The following is a 10833-nucleotide window of genomic DNA, read 5'->3' as shown; positions in this document are numbered from 1 at the left end:
CCCTCGTCATTCTTTTATTCCTGACATACCTATAGAAAGCCTTAGGGTTTTCCCTAATCCTACCAACTAAGGTCCTTTCATGTCCCCTCCTTGCTGCTTTTAGCTCTCTCTTCAGGTCCTTCCTGGTTACCCTATAACTCTCAATCGCCCCAATTGAACCTTCACGTCTCATCTTTACATAGGCCGCCCTCTTCCATTTAACAAGGGATTCCAATTCCTTATTAAACCATGGCTCCCTCACACGACCCTTTCCTCCCTGCCTGACGGGTACATACTTGCGCCTAAACTGAAGGGGGCATCCATTGGGCGAGGAGGTTTGCTAATGCCACTCAGGAGGGTATAAATTGGTGCAGCAGGGTGGCAGGAACCAGAGCAGTAGGTCAGCCAGTAAGTGATGGAGGAGTCAGAGACAAGGTTTGTAAGACTAACAGAAAAACAGATGGGGTGAAGTTACTGAACACAGCAGGACTGGCTGCCTGAGGTTTGTTTGTTTTAACATCAGGTGTAAGACAGGTAAGGCCAATGAACGTAGAGCTTGGATTAAGCCATATGAATGCTGCAGCTGTTACAGAGACTTGGTTGAGACAGGGATAAGACTAGCATTTAATGTTTTGGGATTTAGGTTTCTCAGGTGAGAAAGGACATGGAAGAGGTTGAGGGAAGTTGCACTCCCGATAAGAGGAGAATACCACGGCTTGTTCAAAAGGTGGGGTCACATAGGATCCACGGTGAGCTGGTAAAATGGATAAAGAACTGGCTTAGTCACAGGAGACTGTAGTGGTGGAAGGGCATTTTCCTTACTGGAGATCCATGACCAGCAGTATTCTGCCAGGATCAGTAGTGGGACCCCTACAGTCGTAATATGTATGATTTGGAGGAGCTGTGGACAGTAAGAAAGATAGCCAGAGAATCCAGCAGGATACAGATAGGCTGGAGATGTCAGGGGGGAAATGGTTGATTGAGCTTAATCCAGACAAAGCTGAGATGATGCATTATGGAAGATCTGATGCAGGAGTGAAGTATACAGATCATGGCAGAACCACTAGCAGCGTCAGGAGAGAGAGATCTGGATGTACTGGTCCATAGTTCCCTGAAAGTGGTAACACAGTGGACAGGGTGGTCAAAAAGGCACATAGCATGCTTGCCTTAATCAGTCAGGCACAGAGTACAAACAATGGGAATGCTGTAGCTGTGTAGAACTTTAGACCACATTTGGAACATTGTGCACAGTCTTGGTCACCACACTATAATGAGAATGTAGAGACTTTGTACAACGTACAGAAACAGTTTACCAAGATGTTAACTATGTGGAGAGACTGGACAAACTTTGTTGGTTTTCACTTGAATGAAAGATATGGGGCAACCTGATTAAAATTTAGAAAACTATGAGAGGCATGGATAGTTGGGAGTCTTTAATCTGAGGGCAGAAATCTCAATTATCAGGACACAGGTTCAAGGTAAAGAGGATAAGTTTAAAGAATATGTGAGAAGCAAAGTTTTTTGGAATGCGTAGGTGGTGGATGAAGCAGATAAAAAGCAAAGTTTAAGAGGCATCTTGACAGATATAGGCAAGGAACGGAGGGATAAGACTGCAGTTATGATTTCTTTTATCAGTAGTGCAATGTCACCCATCACACCCGAAACTTCTATATGCTGGATACTAAGCTGCCAGCACTGCCCTTCCTTCAGCTAAGTCTCTGGTGATTACAACAATATCATACTCCCAGGAGCTGATCAATGCCAAGTTTACCCACTTTCTCAACCATGCTCCTGGCATTAGATACAATTTTGGCTCTCCCATGTGACTTACCATGTTCATATCTGACTTTACATCTACTGTGTCCCACCCCCTCACCAAATTAGATAAAGACCTCCCAACAGCACAAACAAGCCTCCCAGCAAGGATACTAGACCCCATTCGGATTCAGGTACAATGTATAAATGCTGTACAGGTTCCACCTAGCCCAGTAACTGTCCCAGCGATCAGAAAATCAGAAGCCCTCCTTCCCACGCCAGCCCTTTTGCCACATGTGCATCTTCCTATTTTAAGGCGTGGCACTGGAAGTAATCTGGAGAATACAACGTTGGTCTTCCATTTCTATAAACTATATTATTGGTTATTGTTGGGATGGTACTAGTGCCCTCCACCATAAAAACAGAAGCCAAGTTTTGATTGAATGATTCTGCCATTTGTGTGTTCACCAACTTGCCAAGGAATCAACATTCACTTCAGCCACTCTTCCCTTGCATACATTTATAGAAGCATTGACTATCCACTTTTATGTTTTGCACTCGTTTCTGTCATAATTTACCTTTGCACATTTTAGTATTTTTTTAGTAATCCTTTGTTATTATTGCCTTGTTCCAGTACATGAGATTGCAATGGGTTCTAGAGGTTTAAAGAATAGATTCCCTACTGTGTGGAAACAGGCCATTTGGCCCAAAAAGTCCACATCAACCCACTGAAGACCCATTCCCCTACTCTGTTACATGACACTTCCCGTGACTAACGCACCTAACCTAAACATCCCTGAACACTATGGGCAATGTAGCATGACCAATTCACCTGACCTGCACATCTTTGGACTGTGGGAGGAAACCGGAGCACCCGGAGGAAACCCACGCAGACACGGGGAGAATGTGCAAACTCCACACAGTCACCCACCCAAGGCTGGAATCAAACCCAGGTCCCTGGCACTGCGAGTCTACAGTGTCTAACTACTGGAGTCTTGTTAAAGATGCTGCTGACACTCTCTGTAGGGGCTGCGGTTACCACTGGAGCTGGCTGGCTTCATATCAATCTTACTGATTTTGGCAGTTTGATGTTCATTAGTTTTAAAAGATCTAAAGACCAGCCATTCATATGTGAGACAAACACAGATACAAGATACTCATGGGCACTTACCTTGATGTTTGGCATATACTTTGAGAATCTCTCATATTCTTTACTGATTTGGAAAGCCAGCTCTCTTGTATGACACATGACAAGAACAGACACCTGATTTAAAAGGAAGAGAAGCACAGATGAGATGTGCAGCTACAATGAATTGCCTGGATTATATCACTCACATCTGAGCTCAAAACATTTCAAGAAACTTCAGCCAGCAAAGGGGATGGGCATCTCATACCAAATTCTTGGCAGCTATCCACACATCTTCAGTGGGATTATGAGGAATAGGACCACCATCTGAACATCACCATGCCGGCAGTGCAGCATCATAATATTTCATCATTAAACATAGGGACCCTGCACATAGTCAGTAAACCACTTACAGTCTTACATTTAACAAATCTGGAGAGACAGTAGCTTTGTTATTGAAGTGGCCCAGGTTACTACTCTGGAGGCAGCTTCAAATCCCTCCATGGGAGCTGCTGGAATGTAAATTCAAAACCAAAAGTATGGACAATGGACGAGTATTATCAATTGTTGCTCAAAATCCACCTGGTCAAGAAACATTTGCCTCCCAATCCAGCCTTGCCTACACGCAATTCCAAACCCATAGCAACGCTCCAGACCCAACCTGTGAACTTGCTGACTAAGCTGTTCAGTTCAAGGACAATTCACAGCAGGCAAGTCATGCTGGCCTTGGAAGGGATGCCCACATTCCACATGGCTACAGTGAAACACAAGACATGAATGGAAACCTATTCTGCTAATTTATGTCAGGCAACAAACCGTGCAATGAAAGCGCTTTGCATAGAACAGATCCAGTCAAATTCCAGTGGGTGAACTGGGCTCAGGGCTAATGGAAGCAGCTTCCACTGAATTTATGACAGGTGTGTTTTATCAATTTGAACATAAACAGCTAAAATCAGAGTCTGTGGGCGATATAATTGGTGCTAGGTGATGTGACTGTTTTGTTACAGTACATGTTCACTACACTATGACAGTCTATCCTGACAGATTACCTGTCCATCTACAGCTTCCAACTGCTGCAGAGTAGCAAGAACGAATACAGCAGTCTTCCCCATTCCAGATTTGGCCTGACAGAGGATGTCCATCCCGAGAATGGCCTGAGGAATGCACTCATGTTGAACTGTGGAGAGAGGATGCATTCAGTTATGTACCGTACCACACGTACTGGGGTTAGAGCCATTTGACCAGCAGCAAGTCCTCCAACCAACTCAGAGAGCAGGCTATACGAGACCTGATAGTGTGCAATGAGATAAGATGAATTAATGACCTTGTAGAAAAGGTATCCCTTAATTGAAGTAATCAGGAAATTATTGAATTTTGTATTGATTTGAAGAACTGTGCACCTAAGCCAAGGGTTTTAAATTTAAAGGAGGGAAACTATGGGAGCATGAAGACAGTTGGCTAAAGTGAACTTGGAAAGTTAAAGAATAGATGAGTAGAGATACAGTGACAGACATATGGAGTTATTTTAGAACATTCAGAGAGTACTTATTCCAGTAACAAAGAAACTAAGGATGCAACTTCCATGGCCAAGGAAATTAAACATTGTATTAAATGGAAAGAGAAAGTACATTATAATGAATAGCAGATCTGAATATCAGATAAGTTATAAAGAATGAAGATTAGGAGGGAGAAATTAGAGAAGGCCAGTTAGAATTATCACAGTAATAGGAACTATTTAGAAAAATATACACAGCATTGTTCCTTGTGTGTCAGGGGAATTAATAATGGAAAGTAAAGGGAAAATGGAAACGGCAGAACTAAACAGCGTTAGTGTTTTCTCCACACTGTAGAGAATCCAAATAACTCAAATGACCATGAATCAGAATCACAAAGGGAACAAGGAACTTTGAACAATTACATTCACCAGGGAAAGGGTATGAAGAAAATTATTGCTACTGAAGTCTGACAAAGCCCCTGATGGATTCCATCCAAGTGTCTAAAAGGTGTAACTGCTGAGACCGGGGATGTATTGGTTTTAATTTCCCAAAATTCCTTAGATTATATAAAGGCCCCTTCAGATTGGAATCCTTTACTCAAGAGGGAGACAATAGACAGGTTAGCTTAACATCTGTCAAAGGGAAAGAAATGAGGTTATTTCAGGGCACTCAAAATCTTACGGTAATCAGCAATGTTCAATAATGTGGTGCGAATGACCCATTTGGCCAGTTTACTAGAGTTCTTTGAGGAAATAATAAACAATGAGAATACAAGGGAAGGTGTCATTGTGCTGCACTTAGACTTCCAGAATCATAGAACCCCTGCAGTGTGCAAACAGGCCATTTGGCCCAACAAATCCACACCGACCATCCAAAGACTAACCCACGCAGACACCTTCTCCTACAACTCTACATTTACCCCTAAGTAATGCACCTAACCAACACATCCCTGAACACTATGGGCAACTTAGCACGCCCAGTTCACCTAATCTGCACATCTTTTTTGACTGTGGGAGGAAACCAGAGCACCCGGAGGAAACCCACACAGATACGGGGTGAATGTGCAAATTCCACAGACAGTGGCCTGAGGCTGGAACCAAACCCAGTTCCCTGGCACTGAGGCAGCAGTGCTAACCACTGAGTCACCGTGCCACCCAGTATAAATGCCACAAAAGACTACTACAAAAATTTTAGATGTTTACAGTGCGTGAGAGGATTGATTAGTTGAAATGAAGCAGAAAGTGGGCATAATGGGCTGTTTTCACACCAACAAACAAGTAGTGTACCATGGAAAGAAAACAAGTAATGCTAGAGATCACAGAGGGACACTCAGGTGGCAGCCATGGAGAGACAGCAAGTGAATGTTAAATCTAGATAACGCTTCTTCAGAGAAAAGTCTGGAGGGGGCAGCATTTATGCAAAGGGTTGGGGGGGAGGAGAACTGGGGCAGAAAGGATATTGATAGATTAGATCAAGTGATTGGAATGTGAGAAGAGCAGAACAATGGTGTGTCTAACTGCCAGACTGAAAAGAATAGACAGGTCCACTGGGGTAGGGGAACGGGAGAGAAGGAGACAGAGAATGGATTTACAACTTGAAGGTGTTAAGCTCAATATTGAGCCCAGAAGGCTGTGCACTGCTGAATTTGAAAGTGAGATGTTGGTCCTCCAGTTTGTGCTATGATTCACAAAAGCACTGCAGTAAGCTGAGGACAGACACATGGAGCATGTGAGCAAGACACCATGCACCGCTTGTGCGTCTTATTGCCTGAAAGAAAAGTCTTTTGTTGAGGCAACCGATGAGACGAAGGATGAAACAACTCAGACGGGATGAGTCACGTTGCTGTAGTGTATTGTGTAGATTAGTGCTGGAGCCTCAATGATTTATAATACACAAACTTGGGCAAAGGAGTTAATGCAACATTGCAAAATTTGCCAATGGCACAAAGGTATTAGAAAAGTACACCGCCAAGAGCACAAGTCTACAAAGGGAGAGAACGAGGCAACGTCACAATACTTCCAAGGCAGCATGAGAAACATTTGACCATCAAGGGACTGAAAAGGTTATAGGGATAGATGGAATTGAATCTATAATGGAGCAGTCACGATCTTGTTAAATGGAGTAGACTGGAGGAACCAAATGACCTCCTGCTGCTCTTAATTCATTAGTCAATCTATGGCGGTCTGGCCATCTATCTCTACCCTATCCAGATATAAAACACTGGAAGACAAAACATTCAAACAAACATTGACACTGATTAATTTGAGAGGAAAGCACAGTAAAACAGACTACTTTGCCGAAATGCTCTCTGCACATGTTTCTGTCTCACAAGAGCACTCTCCAATACCCGTCCACCTAAACTCAACTACATATCGTTCTGAATACAATTTTCTCTTCTGTGATTGTCAATGGTGTTAGCAGTATCTACTCCTTGTTGGAATACGTTCAGTCCCATCACCTGGTCCGAGATGGTCAGTGGTTAGCACTGCTGCCTTACAGCACCAGGGATACAGATTCAATTCCAGCCTCAGGTGACTGTGTGTGGAGTTTGCATATTCTCCCTGTATCTGTGAGGGTTTTCTCCGGGTGCTCCAGTTTCCTCCCACAGTCCAAAGATGTGCGGATCAGGTGAACTGGCCATGCTAAATTGCCCATAGTGTTAGGGGCATTAGTCAGAAGGAAGGGGGTCTGGGTGGGTTACTTTTCGGAGGGTCAGTGGGGACTGGTTGGATTGAAGGGCCTGTTTCCACATTGCAGGGAATCTAATCTAATCTAGAGCTTTCATTGGAAGTCCTAACTAGACTATTTGTGGAGTGGTCATTTCACCCAAAAGAAATAGCAATGACCATGCCACATTGTTAGGACAAACCCAGACAGAGGTAAATTAGTTTAACCAAAGCACCAAGTTCTAACAATTTCAGAAATAGCTGCAGGAGCCGGCCACTGGTCCCCTGAAACCTGTTCCACCACAAACAAGATCAGGGCTGATCTGCTCCAGGCTTCAACTCCTTTCTCACACCAGCTCAAACTGTAGGCTGTGTATACGGTTTGGAATTCAGATTTTAAATGAAAGGTAGACAGAAATGTCAGGCCTGTGAATGAATGCTCGTATAGGCCGAGTTTACAACCAATCAGAAGATTAATAGTAGTAGCTTTGAATTCAGTTTAGTTGTGAAAACAGTTTTTCTGAACAACAGCATCAAGCTTCTCGTTCAGGGAACCAGTCGTCTGAGGCAAAGTTTTGTGTGTGAAGCTTTTAAGGAGAGAGAGAGTTTGGATATAAATCCTAATTATTCTTTAGTTTTAATTTTAAAGGTGTTCTGGACATGGGAGGAGAATCATAAAACTATCCATGCCAGCCAGGAAAAAGAAACCATGTCAGTAAAGTAGAAATTGAGATGGGCTAAGGTGTGAAATTTCTTTGGAAGAGGACTATCTGCAAAAGTATAGTGTTGGAAATAGGTTGAAATGTTGTCTTGCAGTTTGTGTCAAAATCTGTCATATATAAATAGATACACAAAAACTTTTGAGTACGGATACTTGGGCTTTTCCCCTTATTTGTGAAATAGACTCATGTCCTGTTAAGGAACATCTGCAGTCTTATTTCAATGTTGCTGTGAATAATCAAAGTAAACAATTGAAAGAAGTTAACACATGGGCCAGATATTCTGAAAATCAACATAGCTGCCTGATTGGGCAGGATAATTAGGAAGTAAAACGATGCTGATTTTTACAGCACTCTATTGTAGTAGCCTGAGATTTAAAATGCCAGTAGTACAACCAAACACTGACAGCCGCTATCAAAGGACACATCTGTGCCAAGGAAATAACAAAATCCTTTGATGGTCGGAGAACTCCCGTTAGGTCCATTACAGGTGTCGTTGGGGTGTCTGGCTTAAGTTTGGGGCTCAGCTTCATCGTTATTCAGGAATTAAACTGAGTTTTCTAAATTTCCTGGTAACTTAATAGAATCTGAACCCTCAGACTTAAGGAACATTTTTGCATGGTTCCAAACATAGGGAAGATGCCCATTGGAATCTTAAATTTCCTAAGCAATTCAGACATTGACAAGTTCCAATGCACAGCTCCTGTCTACGCTGCTCCAATGAATTTGGAGTACTTGGGCCAATCTATTAAGTCAGTTTTCATTCTGGCATTATCGCAGTCTCCTGATCCACCTTTGTTCCATCAGGTTGTAACTTTATACACAAACAAGACTCAGGTCATTTGACCCCTCGTGTGTGCTCCACCACTCCATAAGGTCACAGTCCATCCCCACCATAATTTGAGTCCCTTACTGGTCAAGAAACTACCTGCGTCTGGCCTAGAATTAGTTGAGGTCTCTGCCAACTGCACTACAATCCCCAAGATTAGAAGGGAAAGCCTCAGTCAAAGAGTGTGTCAATCACAAGCCTTGAGTGAAGACTCAAAATGTAACATATCAAGGCCTCAGATAGCAATGTTACCTTCGGAAGGGTGCTCAAAGCCACAGTCCACAATGGCTCGCAGCAGCTCCGGTTTGAGCAGAAAATCTCTGAAGCCAGAGCTGTGAATGGAGACATAGGAACCCTTCACATCTTTCTTAGTTTGAGTTGCTGCTGGTTCTGTTGTGGTCTGGTTTTCGTCATCTTCTTCATAATCCAACAGCTCATTCTCAACATCATTCTCTGCCATTTTTTCTGCTAGAAATAAACAATAGATATCACAAGGTTCACAGGAGCCCATTCAATTTTTTTTCCCCACCCTGTCTATTGAAGTCAATTTCTGTCCCCTAATAGGATCATTTCAGGGTAGAGGCAGAGATGTACAGCACAGAAACAGGATTTCAATCTTACTACAAAGCCTCTTCCAAGGATGCCTACCCTGAAGTTCTCTTCCTCTTTCTACAAACACTCTCAATTACCTTCCCCTCCCACCCCCCAATTTATCTCTCCACCCCCAAGGCTCCCAGTCTCACTCCTGATGAAGGGCTCATGCCTGAAACATCGATTCTCCTGCTCCTCGGATCCTCCCTGACCTGCTGTGCTTTTCCAGCAACACACACACAGCACAGAAACAGATCCTTTGCTCCAACTTGTCCATGCTGATCAGATATCCTAACCTAATCTAGTCCCATTTGCCAGCAGTTGGCTTACACCCCTCTCAACCCTTCCTATTCATATACCATTCCATACACGTACCACCTTCTGTGTGAAAAAGTTGCCCCTTAGGTCTCTTTTATATCTTTCCCCTCTCACCCTAAATCTATGCTGTCTAGTTCTGGACTCCCCGACCTCAGGGAAAAGACTTTGTCTGTTTACCTTATGCTTTTATAAACCTATATAAGGTCACCCCTCAGCCTCTGACGCTCCAGGGAAAATAACCCCATCCTGTTCAGCCTCTCCCTATAGCTCAAATCCTCCAACCATCCAACTTGCTTGGAAATCTTTTCTGAACCCTTTCAAGTTTCACAACATCTTTCCGATAGGAAGGAGACCAGAATTGCACGTAATATTCCAACAGTGGCCTAACCAACGTCCTGTACAGCCGCAACATGACCTCCCAACTCCTGTACTCAATACTCTGACCAATAAAAGAAAGCATATGAAATGCCGCCTTCGGTATCCTATCGACCTGCGACTGCACTTTAAGGAGCTGTGAACCTGTACTCCAAGGTCTTTGTTTAGCAGAGTGCTGTTCGTTAGACAAAGAACTTATTGGCACACCTGAGTACAGCTCCCTAAGGGTAACATCTCTCCTCCAAACTCATATCAGGCATTTTATGTCCACCCCACTGGGTTTTCCTCTGTGCCCATCCCAATCACCGACTCAACCTACTCCCCACAGTAGTTCTTTTGCACCGCCTCCCACCCCCCCCCCCTCCAGTTCTCAGTGAAACAAAAAAACTGGATGGCGATCCGAAACAAAGAGAAAGTGCTTGAGAAACTCAGGTCGGGCAGTGTTAAGTTCTTTTACTCCCAAGGTGCTTTCACACTTGATGCAACTGCAATACACCAACTTACTTCAACAAACAACCAAACTTATTAAACAGTACAGTACAAGGTTTCTAGAGGAACCTTTAACACACCTTACAGGGACGTGGCAAAAGCTCTCTCTGAACAAAGGAAACAGTTAAGGTTTATTAAAGCTTGTCCAAGCTAGGTGACCCCCTTTGACCCTCTTCAGCAGCATCTTTGGAGAGAAAAAACTGGGTAAACATTTAAAGCGCAGAGACCCTTCATTTAAGAAAAACCTGCTTTTCTCCCCGTAGATACTGGCAGAGCTGCTGAGTTTGTCTCATATTCCTCCCACATGTTGTTTGCTCTCCCTGTGTGATCCCCCATCTCCCACTGTTCCTCAGCAGGTCCTCCCTCCCTCTCTCTTTCCCACCCCTCCCTCTGTGCACGCCAGCCAGCCCACCACCTCCAACCTGTTCCCTGGAAACCCTCCCTCCCTCGCACCCACCTCATTCCAATCCCTCATTCCATTTTCCTGTTT

At 43.7% G+C, this 10833-nt stretch overlaps 1 protein-coding gene across 2 annotated transcripts in view; it reads right to left on the bottom strand.

The window, feature by feature from the left end:
* LOC122552162 (ATP-dependent RNA helicase DDX39A-like) overlaps positions 1-10530 on the bottom strand; it is a 37893-nt gene extending 27363 nt beyond the window's left edge. Inside the window, exons 1-4 of one of the 2 annotated variants that reach the window (XM_043694682.1) lie at positions 10424-10530; positions 8823-9038; positions 3910-4037; positions 2906-2998 (exon numbers count right to left, since the gene is read on the bottom strand). In XM_043694682.1, the coding sequence (XP_043550617.1) occupies positions 2906-2998; positions 3910-4037; positions 8823-9030 (429 nt within the window). In that variant the 5' untranslated portion in view covers positions 9031-9038; positions 10424-10530. The remainder of the gene's footprint in view (positions 1-2905; positions 2999-3909; positions 4038-8822; positions 9039-10423) is intronic. The other variant, XM_043694683.1, reaches the window with a different exon arrangement.
* Between the last annotated feature and the right edge of the window lie 303 nt (positions 10531-10833).

This window comes from Chiloscyllium plagiosum, chromosome 8 (genome assembly GCF_004010195.1).
Source record: "Chiloscyllium plagiosum isolate BGI_BamShark_2017 chromosome 8, ASM401019v2, whole genome shotgun sequence".
NCBI classification, from domain to species: domain Eukaryota; kingdom Metazoa; phylum Chordata; class Chondrichthyes; order Orectolobiformes; family Hemiscylliidae; genus Chiloscyllium; species Chiloscyllium plagiosum.
The sequence above is the reverse complement of the archived record's forward strand: the minus strand, read 5'-3'. Positions and strand labels throughout refer to the sequence as shown.